The sequence below is a fragment of the Mustela lutreola genome, chromosome 3, assembly GCF_030435805.1.
Source record: "Mustela lutreola isolate mMusLut2 chromosome 3, mMusLut2.pri, whole genome shotgun sequence".
Taxonomy (NCBI): domain Eukaryota; kingdom Metazoa; phylum Chordata; class Mammalia; order Carnivora; family Mustelidae; genus Mustela; species Mustela lutreola.
The window spans coordinates 48,970,203-48,986,472 of NC_081292.1; the positions used below are offsets into that span (position 1 = coordinate 48,970,203).

Genomic DNA, 16,270 nt, shown 5'->3' on the forward strand with positions numbered 1-16,270 from the left:
AATCTACTGGTCTCACTAGAATTGCCGTCATATATGTCATCTGTTCTTAGTTCTCCTTTCTTATCCTTCCTTGCTTCTCTCTACCCATGCTCTATGCCCACATAAGTTTTGTTTGGCTCTGGCAGGCAGCACTCAGAACTGGAGTTTGCAGACCCCAAGTTAATGACAACAGCAAGGTACATGTAGCTATATATGTGGCAAGTGTTTTGTTAAGTGTATTACAAATACGATTTTATTTAATTCACTTAAAAATCCGTATGACATAGGATGTATTTTATCTCTATTTTACAAGCGCAGAAACAGGCCCTAAAAGGTTAAGTAACCTGCCCAAGGTCACACAGCTAACAAACGTCAAAGCATACGCTTGAAACCCAGCTAACTAACTGTCTTATCCCAAGCAGAAATGTTCTTTACATTAAGCCATTAGGCCTGTGCCCTGAAATCATACGGAGACCTGAAATCCAGCCCTAGTCGTACTGTTTAGCACTTTTGTAGTTTGGTAAATTATTTAATCCGAGTCCCGAGTATGAAACAGAGTAACAATACCACCTAAGTCTGTGACCATTAAATGAACTAACAAATACAAATATTTTCTAGTACAGTGTTTATGGGTCACTAACCAAAAATCGCTATATTCAACCCCGTATACCTTCTATTTCTCTATTTGATTTATTGAGGCAGCCACAAAAAGATTAAGCAGAAACTGTGGGTCATCAACCAAGTGCAACGTTAATGGTCTGTATCCTCTGTCTCCCAGAGGCACTGCAAAACCAATGCAACTGCATTTCCTCCACGTCCCTGGTTGTAGTGAGTCCAAAGCCCTAGACAGAAGAATGTGGGAGCCAGAGCCGGAACAGGAGCTCTTAGGAAACTCTTGTCTCACAACCTTCTGCTCCGCTATGAAATCAAAGAGTTACCTCTTCCCGCCCCACCTAGCTGCTTCTCCTGGAACCCTCAGGGGCTGCGAAGCGTGCCTGTTCCTCCGAGCATTTGATTCTAAGCGAGGAGCCCTAACCCAGCCCCTCGCCCCACTGGGCGCTGCGGATTTTTCCAAGCGTGTCACCTCCCCTGGGCCTCAGGCCCGACCCTCCCTGCTGGGATAAGCTGGCGAGCTGGACACCGCCCGCCCAGGTGCACGAAAGCCAGGCCCAGGAGGCTTCTCGCGGCCCACAGCTTAGCCCCGAACTCTAGCTTCTCCGGAAGGCGTTAGCCAGCCCCAAGCCTCCCCAGGCTCGTACGCTGAGGCTCGAGAGTCCCCTGCGCGCTCCGGCCGATCCCTCGCCGCACCGAGCCCAGGGTGCACTTCCAGCGCGAGGGCCGTGTGGGCCCCACCGCGCGGGAGTCTGCGGGCCCGGTTTCTCCCCGAGCGGGCTCTCTTTCTCCCCCAGGGGATCTGTGGGTTGTTGGGGCCCCGCTACACCAGCCCCGAAGCAGACAGAGGCCCGCACTCACATCCGGCTCTCAGTGGGGTAAATCAGGCAGGGGTGGAGACCAGGCAGGCAGAATCCACTAGGTATCCGGGGCGCAAGGATTCACAGGAACCCGAGGCCGAATGGACAGAGGGGCGGGGCGGGGCGGGGAGTGGCTAAGGCGAAGCTCCGCCCACTGTGGCCTCGGACCGCCCAGTACTGACTCTTACCTGCACCTAGGGAGTAGACCCGGGCTTCCACGTCTTTTAGAAGATGGCTTGCTTATGGAAGGTCCCAGCTGATTTTAGACACAAAAATGAGTTGCTTGGTGCACAAAAAAAATTTTTCAGAAGGATAAGCAAATTAAAATATTTTTTAATATATATTTTTAAAGATTTTATTTATTTATTTGACAGAGAGAAATCACAAGTAGATGGAGAGGCAGGCAGAGAGAGAGAGAGGGAAGCAGGCTCCCTGCCCAGCAGAGAGCCCGATGCGGGACTCGATCCCAAGACCCTGAGATCATGACCTGAGCCGAAGGCAGCGGCTTAACCCACTGAGCCACCCAGGCGCCCCGCAAATTAAAATATTTGAAAAATTTATACTACTATCTGAAAAACAAGGAAAAAATCAGAAATGCGAACTCCTAAACATTCTTATTTACAACTTTTCAATGAACGCACTACCCGAGTCATTTTGCATCTGAATCTCATTTAATTCTCACAATTTTGTGACCTACTTAGTGCCATTAACCCCATTTCGCAAATGAGAAAACTGTGATTGAGTAACTTGAAATACGATAGCTGAGTAATTGGTTTACTCGCCTGAAGTCACAGATTCTAAGTAAACTAATTTCAAAGCATCCTGCTTTACTGCTACTTGATGCTGCCTACAACTAAACAAACTACCATGGAAAATACTGCTACATCTGACTACTAGAAATTGAGAACGTCTGCCCAAGGAAAACAGGGACAAAATCATTCAGCAAACACATGAGAAAAATATTTGTTACAAACCTGATATTAAAGGAAGGTTTAGTATGTAAAGTATAAATTGATTTAAAAAAAAATAGAAAAATAGGGTGGCTCAGAAAGCATCTGCCTCAGATCATGATCCCAGGGTCTTGGGATCAAGTCCTGCTTTGGTCTCCTTGCTCAGGAGGGAGCCTGCTTCTTCGTCTGCCTGCTGTTCTCCCTGCTTGTGCTCACACTCTCATTTTCTCTTTCTGACAAATAAATAAATAAAATCTTTTTAAAAAATAGAAAAATGAGCAAAAGATATATTTTTTGTAACTGCAGAAGACAGGGGCACCTGAGTAGCTTGGTCCCTCAAGTGTTTGCCTTTGGATCAGGTCCTGATCCTGGGGTTAATTTCCTGGTCCTGATCCTGGGGTCCTGCTCCACAGCAGGAAACATGCTTCTCCCTTTCCCCCCTGCTCCTGCTTTCTGTCACTCTCAATCTCTCTCAAATAAATAAATAAAATATTAAAAAGATAAATTGCAGAAGACTATGGAAAATGAAACAAATGAGGACTTTCCTAAGTAAAAAAAAAAAAAAAAAAAGACTTTTAATCCAAAAAACACAAAAAAACACTTTTAAATAATTATATCATTGCAAGTGAAGATTCATTCATTTATTTATTGAACACCTATTGGGTGCCTACTACAGGCCAAGCATTGTTCTAGACTTGTGATTAGTGACATCAGAATTTTCTATACTAGAAGAACAAGTAAGTTATTAAAAACAAATGAGATGATTTCAGATAGTCATAAGTACCATGAGGAAAGTAATAGAGGATGATGTGATAGGGAGGACATTGGGGATAATGGAAGGTTTTTGTTTTGTTTTGTTTTGAAGATTTTATTTTTAAGTAATCTCTATTCTCACCATGAGGCTCGAACTCACAGCCTGCAAATCAAAAGTCACGTGCTCTAATGACTGAGCCAAGTAGGTGCCTCAAATGGGAACTTTTTGGATTGAGTATGAGGGAAAGTCTCTCTGAGGCAGTGATATTTGATTGAAACCTGAAAAACAAGAAAGAGCAAGTCATTCAAAGATCTGAGATCAGAGGAATGATAGACAAAGATAGAAAAAGACTTAGCCAGTTGCAGGGACAGAAACAAGACTTTCGTGGTTGGAGGACAGTAGGGAAAAGGAAGAGAATTGCTTTATTTTGTTTTTACTGAACGTTATAAAGACAAATTTGTTTTACTTTTGGTTCCGATTTTACATTTAAGTGAAAGTCCTCAGATTTTTAGGTGAAATTTAGGTGAAAGTTTCAAAATTTCAAAAATACATATCCATATCCATACCTAAACTTTCTGACTTTTGGCTCTACTAAAATAGGGAAAGAAGTAGAGACGAGAGTGGTTTTACATTTTTTTATATTTTTATAGTTTTAGTACCCACTATGGCTTCAGCTCAGGTCATGATCTCAGGGTCTTGAGATGGAGTCCCATGTTGGGGCTCTTTGCTCAGTGGGGAGTCTCCTTCTCCATCTCCCTTTGCCCCTCCCTCCATTCTCACACACTCTCTTTCTCTCTCAAATAAATAAATAAAATCATTGAAAAAATAAAATAAAGAAAAGAAAGATGAATAAAAATTAACGAAGTAAGAAAGAGTAGAGTGGATGGGAACAAGGGGGAGGGTGACCAGTGTAATGGGAAGGAATCCTGACAGAGAGAATATCATGTAGGGAGGTCTGAAGCTCATTGTAGAAAAGAAAAAATAGTATGCCTGGAGTCAAGAGAGAAATATCACAGACTTACAGAAACTAAAGAAACATGACAATTAAATGCAGCACATAAACATATAATCAGGATTTGATCTTATTTGGGGAAAAAGTGATTGCTATCGAGGACTGCTTGGGGGCAATAAACAAAATTTATTTCTTTAATAGTATTCGGTCAATTTCAATTTCCTGAATTTGATAGTTGTACTGGGACTAAATAAGAGAATATCTTTGTTTCTAGGCACAAACATCATGATATCTATAATCTACTCTCAAAAGATTCAGCAACAAAAAATAATAATTGAAACATAATATAAATGTTACATGTAATATATATAAAGGGAGATAAATAAAATTTGACAAAATGTTAACAATGGCTGAATCTAGGTGAAGAAATGTGAGTTCGTGCGATTTTCCTAAGGATCTAAATTTTTTTTCAAAATAGAAAATTTCATTAACATTTCACTCTGTTGGGATGGCTGGCTGGCACAGTAGGTAGAGCATGTGACTCTTGATCTCAGGGTTTTATGTTTGAGCCCCATGTTAGGTGTAGAGATTATTTAAAAATAAAATCTTTGAAAAAATTTACTCTGGCTAAGATATCAGAAACTCAATTTCAGGATTCTCATGGCATCCAGTTATATGAACATATTATTTAGGAATATTGAGGTAACTATCGGTAGAAATATGTAAAAACGGTTCCCTCTGGATAAAAAGACTAAGGTTCAGAAAAAAGTTAAGAAGAGACTTTATATGTTTTTTAAAAATATACTTTAAAAACAAAGAAAATAAAGATATTACTAATGCAATCATAAAGAAATGTGGGAGATTTAATGGGAAGACATGGAGGCAGCAATCATATAAAAGCATTGGACCTGGAGTTCAAAGACATGGATTATAGTCTTCTAGTCTTCCAACAACATCTATTACCTATGTATCCTTGGTTAATTTATTTGAGCTATAGTTCTTTTGTTAATTAATTTGACATACCCATTATTTCACAAGGTAGTTGGAAAGAACAAATGAAATAAGTATGTGTTATTGTACTATGTAATACTACATAGGTAATACATAAATGTAATCTAATTCTAAAGAAACTATGATTATCTTCCCTTATTGCCCATAAAAAAAAAAAAAACACGTAATCCGGATAGTATGTACTCCATTTGCAGCTCATGTTTTCACCCACATCAGTCTTGAAGTAAGATTCAAAACTCTTTGATCCTTCCCAAAATATTCCACCCTGGTGAGAGATATTAATCTTTTTTTAAAGATTTTTATTTATTTATTTATTTGACACACACACACACACACACACAGAGATCACAAGTAGGCAGAGAAGCAGGCAGAGAGGGGGGGGGGAGCAGGCAGAGGCCCAATCCACTGAGCCACCCAGGCACCCGAGACATATTAATCTTGCTAAATATTTTGAGGAGAAACCAAGGGGTTGCACCACACATCCCACAGCAAACAAGGTCATCAACTTTCTCTCAAGAGGCCTCCTCTCCCTAGTCTTTTCTGATGTGAAATGTTGTGGTTTGGGAGCAGTCAAGAAAGAATTATTGAGACGACTTCAGTGCAAAAAGGGTGGTTTTACTAAAGCACATGGACAGGACCTATGGGCAGACAAAGCTCTCTGGGGTTGTAAGGAGAGGCTGGATTACATACTTTCAAGTTGGGGGGTGTTTAGGGATAGGGTAAGTCTCCAAGGAATTTGGAAGCAAATTTTCCAGGACCTTGAAGGGCTAGCTGTTAGGAAAAGGTCATTTAATACTGTCTAATAAAACCTTAGTCATGAGACCCTTCAGATGTATATTAGTGTGCTGCATGTTTTGAGGATGATTGCTAACATATATACATTTATCTTGGGGGAGGGGGAAGGTATAGATAAAGGAAGTTTCCAAAGGGATTTTTATAGTGTCTTAGAGGTTAGGCTAATGACAAAGGTTGCCTGAGGTAGCTAAGCTCCTTGAGGGAGGTACTTGTCAATGGGCTGTAAGTTGTATGAACATTTAATTTTTTTTTCTTTTCCCTCTGTTCTCCACATCGTTTTCTACTAAGACCAGCTTGGGCTTCACATTCTTTATCTTCTCTGGCTTCTCTATCTCCTCAAGAACTCCTCCTCCTAACTGTCAATCTCTTCTTCGCCTTCGTTATGTGGAACAGTTTAATTCTTCCAAGAATTTATTTCCAAAAAGGACCGCCTATTACTCTATCTTTGAAGGCAGCAGAAAATTATAAATAATAGATCGGGTTTTTTTCCTTGCATACTTAAATTATCGGGTCTACCAGAGAATTTTCAATTCTCTTCTGGTGTTAATCCTATTCCAAAGCCATGACAAGCCCCACAGAGTATGGGCAGAAACCCTATAGCATGCAAAAAGGAACGGTCCTCAGGGCGCAGGCGCGAAAGGGCGGCAAAGTCCCACCCAATCCGGTATTCCCTTCCCCGTGAACCTGTGGACCGGAAATCGTTTAGCGGAAGAGGCGGCCTGGAAAGGGGAAGTCGCGTTTTCTCTGGGAGGACTGGGGAGAATTACTCTCCGCTGCGCTCCACAGCGGCCGAAAGGGTTGAAGGGTCAGTCCGCGAGTTGTAGGTCATGGCGCTGGCCGCTCGCCTCTGGCGCTTTCTGCCTTGGGGACGTCGCGTCTTTCCAGGACCTTGGCTCTCGAGGGGTGTTGCTGGCAGCCGCGGGCTGTGCTGTACTAGGCGACTCCGCGGCTCTGAGGTATCCCCGCCGCCCTCCCGCTCCCCTCGCTACTGGCTGGGCTCCGGCACTCTCTTGTTCAGCCTGGCTGCGCCGTATCGCCATGGGGAATGTGGTGAGCTGAGGAAGGTAGTACTCAGGGCCAGGTGTTCCTGGAGCTCCCCAGGTGCCTGCGATGGAGAGGTTCTCTCCCTTTCGCAAGGCTACTTCTTTGAGAAAACTGGGGTCGGAGGAGGAATGAGGCCCCCAGCCCCTTCTTCCCCGACAGTCCGGGAATCCTGTTGGTCTTTCCTAAGTGAAAACAGAGAACTTGGCGGGGGGCGGGGGTGGAACTTGACCGCCGTGAAAATGTTTACTTTTGGCGATGCTCTACAGCGCCTAAGGCTCTTAGTCTCCCAGACTTTGAAAAGTTTGTGGTGTGATTTTGAAAATTACTACGACTTAGAAGAAGAGATTTTGGGGCACCTGGGTGGCTCAGTGGGTTAAGCCGCTGCCTTCGACTCGGGTCATGATCTCAGGGTCCTGGGATCGAGTCCCACATCGGGCTCTCTGCTGGGCAGGGAGCCTGCTTCCTTCTCTCACTCTCTATCTGCCTGCCTCTCTGCCTACTTGTGATCTCTGTCTGTCAAATAAATAAAATCTTTAAAAAAAAAAAAAGAGATTTTGTACAATTTAGGTTTAAAATTTTTCGTTTGAGTCTTTTGTTTTATCTGCATAATGTTATGGAAAGGATGTCGGGTTATTGTCATCCTGTCAGTGAGAAGTGTTATTTTAACCACTTTTTAGAAGAGGAAACTGAAGTCAGGTTAAATGATGTATCCAAGTCAAACAGCTAGAAATATCTTGGATTTGATGGCTGGTAAGATATCTACATGTATTGCATATAGTCACTGTGCTAAAAACAAACAAACAAACAAAAAAAAACAAAAAAAAAAACCAAAAAAACAACTAGAGAAGATAGAAAAGGATAGAAAAAAATCAAGAGAGATTAGAAAAATTTTTAAGTAATAAAACTCCACTCTAAGCCAAAGGCAATAAAAAAACATTCTTCCATGGGGCACCAGGGTGGCTCAGTGGGTTAAAGCCTCTGCATTCCCGCTGGGGTCATGATCCCAGGGATCCAGTCCGCATCGGGGCTCTCTGCTCAGCAGGGAGCCTGCTTCCTCCTCCCTCTCTGCCTACTTGTGATCTCTGTCTGTCAAATAAATAAATAAAATCTAAAAAACAAACAAAAACCATTCTTCCCTAAATAAATTGAACTTTGGGGGAGTTGAAACTCATATTACAGCTTTCTAGTTTATCGTGAGTTTTTGGAGCCCTTTTCATTTGTTTTTTCTTTTTCCTAAATCTTTCTCTCAGCATAATGTTAATAAGTTGAGTTGGAGATATGTTCCAGGACTTTGTTGAGATTGGGAGGTAATGCTGAGTCGCTGAGATTTAATTTTTCTGTTCTTTTCTGTATGTTCTTTTCTGTATGTTCTCTGAACGTTTATTTTTCAGCAGACTTGACTGAGTGCTTACTATGAATAAGGCTCTGTTCTAAGCTCTGGAGATACAGTGAACATGAAAAACAGAAACACCTTTCCTCATTGATCTTACAGGTTAGAAGGAAAGGTAGTTGAGTAAATGTAATTAGTGCAAAGTGTTTGGAAAAGAGAAGCAAAGTTATATTTAACCTGATCTTGAAGGGAGGGAGGGGGAAAGTGTGAACAATTAGAGATGAGCTCTAAAGAATGATTGGAGATTAATGAGTAATGGAAGATGAGGAGAAAAGAATATTCCAGTGGAGAGAGTAGCGTGATATAGGCCCTGAGGTAAGAAAAAGTGGTATTTTTGAGGACCAGAAATTAGGACTGGAACCTGAAATAGGGGAATAAACAGATAAAAACCGAGGCTGAAAAGTCAGGCGAGTGCCAGTTTATTAGTTATCTATTACTGCATAGCAAATTATTGCACAGCTTAATGGTTTAAAACAGCAAACATAATCTCACGGTTTCTTTTGTTATCAAATCCAGGTGAGGCTTAGCTGGGTGCCTCTGGCGGAAGGTTTCTCAGTGAAGGATTGAATCATTGTTCAGCTGCTGAGGTTTCATTTGAGGGCTCAATTTAGAGGTAGAGGGAAAGTTATGCCTGTAATCTCACTCATGTAGTTGTAGGCATGCCTTTGTACTCACTTGGAAGGCTTCTCGAAAGGGCTGCCTTAAGACACAGCAGCTTCCCCCACGCAGGCAAGCAATCAAAGAAAACAGGAGAGAATGAGTGTCAAAAATGGAAGTTGCAGTTTTTTTATAACCTAATCTTGAAGTAATATCCCCTCACTTTGCATATTCTGTTTCTTTAAAGAGAGCCAGTAAGTCCAGCCTACATTTAAGGGAAGGGAATTACAGAAAGGAGTGAATATTAGAAGTACAGAAGGGAGAAATCTTTCTTCCCAGGATTCTTCCAGCTGGTTTCAGAATTACATTGACGTGGGACAAAAGGAACAAAAACCAAAGTTTTATTATGGAGGTCCAGTAGTGAAATTGAGACCCAAAGAAATAACCAAGGCAGGCAGTGTTTATACATCTTAGACTTAATAAATTTGTGAATAATTGGCAGAATAAAGAAAACAGATGTTTGGGAGCTTTAATCAGTAAGGAATTTTAAGCAGAATTTAGGTTGAGGTAGTAGATTTGTAACATGGCTTGTTTCTACTGCTTTCTAGGTTTCTTTTTTTTTTTAAAGACTTTATTTATTTATTTGACAGACAGAGATCACAAGTAGGCAGAGAGAGAGAGGAGGAAGCAGGCTCCCTGCCAAGCAGAGAGCCCGATGCGGGGTTCCATCCCAGGACCCTGGGATCATGACCCGAGCCGAAGGCAGAGGCTTTAACCCACTGAGCCACCCAGGCGCCCCTGCTTTCTAGGTTTTAATGTACCTATCTCTGATGATGAGGGTGACTTTTTACTTCTTAGTACCAGGAGGGTATTTTTCATATGGGAGATTTATTTCCTTTTTCAGGGGATCAGAGGACGGTCTCAGTGTCCTTGGACCAGCAGTTTCCCAACTAGCTTCAATTAGGAATAATCAGTATACCATTGTGGTACATTTTGGGGTAGCCTACCCTGGGCCCTGACAAAAGGCAGGAATATTTTGGGGCCATTTTAGTTAATATTTCTGTATATTTTTAATTTGAGATATAATTGACATGTAACATTAAGTTTCAGGTGTATGACACAATGATACAACATTTGTACAGATTGCCAGATGATCCCCACAGTAAGTAAAGTTAACATCTGTCTCTGCAAGTTTTTTTCTCTTGAAGAAAACTTAAGATTTACTCTCTAGGGGCACCTGGGTGGCTCAGTGGGTTAATGCCTCTGCCTTCGGCTCAGTCATGATCCCAGGGTCCTGGGATCGAGCCCCACATCAGGCTCTCTGCTCTGCTCAGGAGCCTTTCCTCCTCTCTCTGCCTGCCTCTCTGCTTACTTGTGATCTCTCTCTGTCAAATAAATAATTAAATCTTAAAAAAAAAAAAAAAGATTTACTCTTAGCAAATTCCAAAAATACATATAGTATTATTAACTGTATTTACCATCCTATACATTACATCCTAGGATTTATTTTATAACTGGAAGTTTAAACTTCTTGGTCACCTTAACCCATTTAACCAGCCCCCTTCTATACTCCCCCTCTGGCAGCCATCAATCTGTTCTTTGTTTATAAGTTTGGATTTTGTTTTAGATTCCACCATAAGCTCATACTGCATTTGTCTTTCTTGTCTGACATATTTCACTTAGCGTAATGCCCTCAGGGTCCTTTCATGTTGTCACAGATTGCAAGATTTCATTCTTTTTTTAAATTTTATTTTATTTTATTAATTTACTTGACAGAGAGAGATCACAAGTAGGCAGAGAGAGAGAGAAACAGAAGCAGGCCCCCTGCTAAGCAGAGAGCCGAACTCCATCCCAGGACCCTGAGACCATGACTTGAGTCGAAGGCAGAGGCTTAACCCACTGAGCCACTCAGGCACCCGATTTCATTCTTTTTATGGCTGAAAAATATTCGTGTGTGTGTGTGTGTGTGTGTATCTATATATCTCATATTTGTTTTATGCATTCCTAGATGGACACTTATTTTGCTTCCATGCCTTGGCAACTATAAATAATGCTGCAGTGAACGTGGGGGTGCATATATCTTTTTGAGTTAGTGTTTTTGTTTCCTTTGGATAAACACCCAGTTGAATTACTGGGCCATCTGGTAGTTCTTTTTTTGCTTTTTGATTAACCTCCATGCTGTTTTCTGTAGTGGCTGCACCAGTTTACATTCCTACCCACAGTGCACATGAGTTTATCTTTTCTACATTCTCACCAACACTTATTATTTCTTGTCTTTTTGACAGTACCATTCTATCAAGTGTGAGGTGATACATCTCATTCTGGTTTTGATTTGCATTTACCTAATGAGAACCTTTTCATGTACCTGTTGGCTATCTCTATGTCTCTGGAAAAATGTCTCTTCTGGTACTCTGCCCATTTTTTAATTGGACTGTTTTTTTTTTTTTTAAAGATTTTATTTATTTGCCAGAGACAGAGAGCAAGCGAGTGAGCACAGGCAGACAGAGAGGCAGGCAGAGGCAGAGGGAGAAGCAGGCTCCCTGCTGAGCAAGGAGCCCGATGTGGAACTCGATCCCAGGACGCTGGGATCATGACCTGAGAGGAAGGCAGAGGCTTTAACCCACTGAGCCACCCAGGCACCCCTTAGAGGAAAAACTTTTTGCTTTTCACCACTGAGTATGATACTGCCTGTGGACTTGTCATGTATTGCCTTATTTATTTATTTATTTAAAGATTTTATTTATTCCTGGGGTGTCTGGGTGGCTCAGTCATTAAGTATCTGCCTTCAGCTCAGGTCATGATCCCAAGATCCTGGGATCCAGCCCCGCATTGGGCTCCCCACTTAGCAGGAAGCCTGCCTGCTTCCCACACTCCCCCTGCTCCTGTTCTCTCTCTCACTCTGTCTCTCTCTCTGTTAAATAAATAAATAAAATCTTAAAAGAGATACCCACATATTTTTAAAAAAAGTTTTTATTTATTCTTTAGACAGAGTGCACACATAAGCAGGGAGTAGTGGCAGGCAGAGGGAGAAAGAGAAGCAGGCTCCCCACTAAGCCAGGAGCCATATGCCGGATACAGGGCTCATCCCATATTTTGTTGAGATATGTTCCCTCTGTATCCACTTTATTGAGAATTTTATCATGAATGGATATTGAATTTTTGTCAGGTGTTTTTTTTCTGTATCTATTGAGATGGTCATGTGATTTGGGGCCTTCATTTTCTTGTGTCACCTTGATTGGCTTGCAGATTTTTGAATCATCCTCGCAGAACCTTTGAATAAATCCTACTTGATTGTGATATATGGTATTTTTAATGGATTTTTTTTTTTAAGATTTTATCTATGTATTTGACAGAGACACAGTGAGAGGGAACACAAGCAGGGGGAGTAGAAGAAACAGGCTTCCCATGTGGCAGGGAGCCTGATGTGGGCCTCCATCGCAGGACCCAGGGATCATGACCTGAGCTGAAGGCAGACACTTAACAACTGAGCCACCCAGGCACCCCTCAGTGGATTCTTAAAAAATTTAATTCTAGTGTAGTTAACATATAGTGTTATATTCATTTCAGGTGTACAATACAGTGATTCAGCAATTTCGTGTATTATTAAGTGCTTAGCGAGATTAAGTGTACCCTTAATCCCCTTCACCTATTTCACCCATCCCTCCAGCCACCTCTCCTCTGTTGAGGAAAACCATCTGTTTTTTTGTTGTTGTTCATTTGTGTTGTTTCCATGTATGAGTGGAATCCTATGGTATTTGTGTTTCTTTGACTTATTTTGCTTTACCATTATACTCTCTAGATCCATTCATGTTGTTTTAAATTTCAAGACTTCAATATTTTTTATGGCTAAATAATACTACATTGTGTCTATATACCGCATCTTTGTTATTTGTTTGTCTATGAATGGGCTCTTGGGTTGCTTCCTTATTTTGGCTATTGTAAATAATGCTGCAATAAACATACATGTGCATTTATTCTTTTGAATTAGTGTTTTCATATTCTTTGGGTAAGTACCCAATAATGCCCTAGCTGGATCCTAGGGTAATTCCATTTAAAAATTTTTGAGGGGGGGCACTTGGGTGGTTCAGTTAGGTAAGCATCTGCCTTCGGCTCAAGTCATGATCTCAGGATGCTCCCTGCTCTCCAGGGAGCCTGCTTCTCCCTCTTCCTCTGCCTGCCACTTCCCCTGCTTGTGCTCTCTTTCTGACAAATAAATAAATAAAATCTAAAAAATAATTTTTTGGGGGAGGGAGGAAACCCATACTGTTTTTCACAGTGGTTGTGCCAGTTTACATTCCCACCAGGGGTGCATGAGAGTTCCTTTTTCTCCACATCCTTGCCAAGACCTGTTGCTGCTTGTGTTTTTTATTTTAGCCATTCTGATAGATGTGCAGTGGTATCTCATTATGTTTTTGATTTGCATTTTCCTGATGCTGTGTGATGTTGAGCATCTTTTCATGTTGGCCATCTTGTATGTTTTCTTTGGAGAAGTGTCTTCATGTCTTATGTCCGTTTTTAAATTGGATTATTTGTTTTTTGGGTGTTGAGTTATATAACTTGTTCATATATTTTGGATACTAATCCTTTATCAGATGTGTCATTGGAAAATATCTTCTCCCATTCAATAGGTTGTTTTTTAGTTTTGTCAGTGGTTTCCTTTGCTGTGCAAAAGTTTTTCTTTTGATGTAGTGCGACAGTTTATTTTTGCTTTTGTTTCCCTTGCTTCAGGAGACATATCAAGAAAAACATTGTTACAACCAATGTCAGAGAAATCACTGCCTGTGCTGTCCTCTAAGATTTTTATGGTTTCAGGTCTCACATTAGGTCCTCAGTCCATTTTGAGGTGGGTTTTTTTGTTTTTGTTTTTTTTTGTTTTTTGTTTTTGGGGTTTTGTTTGTTTGTTTGTTTCCGGTATGGTGTAAAAAAATGGTCGGGTTTCATTCTTTTGCATGTAGCTTTCCAGTTTTCCCAGTATCATTTTGTTGAAGATGACTGTCTTTTTCCCATTGCTTATTCTTGCCTCCTTTGTCATAGGTTAATTAACCATGTAATTGTGGTTTATTTTTGGGTTCTCTATTCTGTTCCATTGACATATGTGTCTCTTTTTCTGCCAGTACCATAGTCTTTTATTTACTACAACTTTGTCACAAATTTTGAAATCTTGAATTGTGATACCTCCAGTTTTGTTTTGTTTTCAAGATTGCTTTGGCTATCTGGGGTCTTTTGTGGTTCCATTTAAATTTTAGGATTGTTTTGGGGCGCCTGGGTGTCTCAGTCAGTTAAGTGACTGCCTTCTGCTCAGGTTATGACATGAAGGCCCTGGGAGCAAGTCCCACACCAGGCTTCCTGCTCAGTGGAGAGTCTGCTTCTCCCTCTTCTACTTTCGCTGCTTGTGCTCTCTCTCTCTCTGATAAATAAATAAAGTCTTAAAAAAAATTTTAGGATTTTTTTTCTAGTTCTGGGAAGAATACTATTGATATTTTTGTTAGGGATTGCATTAAATCTATAGCTTGCTTGCGGTAGTATGGGCATTTTAACAATATATCTTTCAGTCCATGAGCATGGAATATCTTTCCATTTGTTTGTGTTTTCTTCAGTTTCTTTCATCAGTGTTTTATGGTTTTCAGAGTACAGGTCTTTTACCTTATTGGTTAAGTTTATTTCTAGGTATTTATTTTTAGTGCAATTGTAAATGGGAGTGTTTTCTTCCTTTCTCTCTCTGCTGCTTCATTTTTAGTGTGTAAAAGAGCAACAGATTTCTATACATTGATTTTGTATCTTGTGACTTTACTGAATTCACATATCACTTCTGGTAGCTTTTTTGTTGGTAGCTTTAGGGTTTGCTACATATAGTAGTCTGTTACCTGCAATGAGTAAGTTTTACTTCTTCCTTGTTGATTTGGATGTCTTTTATTCCTTTCTTTTTTCTGATCGGTGTGGCTAGGACTTCCAGTACTACACTGAATAAATGTGGTAAGAGTGGACATCCTTTTCTTGTTTCTGATCTTAGTGGACAAGCTCTCAATTTTGATCCATTGACTAATGATATTAGCTGTGCAATATATGGCCTTTATTATGTTGAGGTATGTTCCCTCTATACCTACTTTGTTGAGGGCTTTTATCATGAATGAATGTTATACTTGTCAGATGCTTTTTTTCTGCATCCTGTTGAAATGATCATAGTTTTTATCCTTCCTCTTATTGATGTGATTATCATGTTGGTTGATTTGTGAATATTGAATCACCTTTGCATCCCTGCATGAATTTCACTTGATTGTGGTGAATGATTATTTTTAAAGTATTTTGGATTTAGATTGCTAATTAAAAAAAAATTTTTTAAAAGAATTTATTTATTTGACAGAGAGAGACAAAATGAGAGAGGGAACACAAGCAGGGGGAATGGGAGAGGGAGAGGGAGAAGCAGAAGCAGGCTTCTGCAGTAGGGAGCCCAATGTGGGGCTCGATCCCAGGACCCTGTGATCATGATCTGAGACAAAGGCAGACGTCCAACGACTGAGCCACCCAGGCACCCCTGGATTGCTAATATTTTGTTGAGGATTTTTGCATCTATGTTAAAAAGGTATTACCCTGGAGTACTCTTTGGTAGTGTCTTTATCTGGTTTGGTATCAGGGGAATAATGCTGGCTTCATAGAATGAATTAGAAGCTTTCCTTTCTCTTCCGTTTTTTGGAAAAGTTTGAGAAGAATAGGAATTAACGCTTCTAAATGTTGATTAGAATTCACCAATGAAGCATCTGGTCTTGGACTTCTTATTTGGGGAGGTTTTTGATTAGTGATTCAGTTCCATTGCTGGTAATCCGTCTTCAGACTTTCTGTTTCATCCCAATCAGTTTTGGGAGATTATATGCATTTCTTCTGGGTTGTCCAGTTTGTTGGCATGATTTTTCATAATACTCTCTTATAACCCTTTGTATTTCTGAGATGTCAGTTGTTATTTCTCCTCTTTAGTTTCTGATTTTATTTGACTCCCTGCTCTCTCTCAACAAATCTACAAGTTTATCAGTTTTGTTGATCTTTCAGAGAACCAGCTCCTGGTTTCATTGATCTGTTCAATTGTTTTTTTAGTTTCTATATAATTTATTTCTGCTTTAATGTTTACTATTTCCTTCCTTCTGCTGGATTTGGGTTTTGTTGTTTCTTGTTTTTTTAGCTCCTTTAGTTGTAAGATTAGGTTGTTTACTTGAGATTTTTCTTGTTTTTTGAGGTAGGTCGGTATTGCTATAAACTTCCCTCTTAGAATTGCTTTTGCTGCATCCCAAAGATTTTGAACTGTTGTGTTTTCATTTTCATTTATCCCCATGTATT

The 16,270-nt window shown here is 40.5% G+C and overlaps 2 protein-coding genes across 5 annotated transcripts in view; one reads left to right on the forward strand and one right to left on the reverse strand.

Moving 5' to 3' along the window:
• Positions 1-1,567, reverse strand: part of CPNE3 (copine 3) — a 50,797-nt gene extending 49,230 nt beyond the window's left edge. The window contains exon 1 of the mRNA XM_059166080.1: positions 1,453-1,567. The gene's annotated coding sequence lies outside the window, so the exon portion shown is untranslated. The remainder of the gene's footprint in view (positions 1-1,452) is intronic.
• A 5,052-nt stretch (positions 1,568-6,619) lies between these two features.
• RMDN1 (regulator of microtubule dynamics 1) overlaps positions 6,620-16,270 on the forward strand; it is a 69,802-nt gene continuing 60,151 nt past the window's right edge. For all 4 annotated transcript variants that reach the window (XR_009351685.1, XR_009351686.1, XM_059166088.1 and 1 more), the window contains exon 1: positions 6,620-6,869. Coding sequence is in view for 2 of the 4 variants with exons in the window: in XM_059166088.1 (XP_059022071.1) it covers positions 6,741-6,869 (129 nt within the window). In the remaining 2 variants the exon portion in view is untranslated. The remainder of the gene's footprint in view (positions 6,870-16,270) is intronic.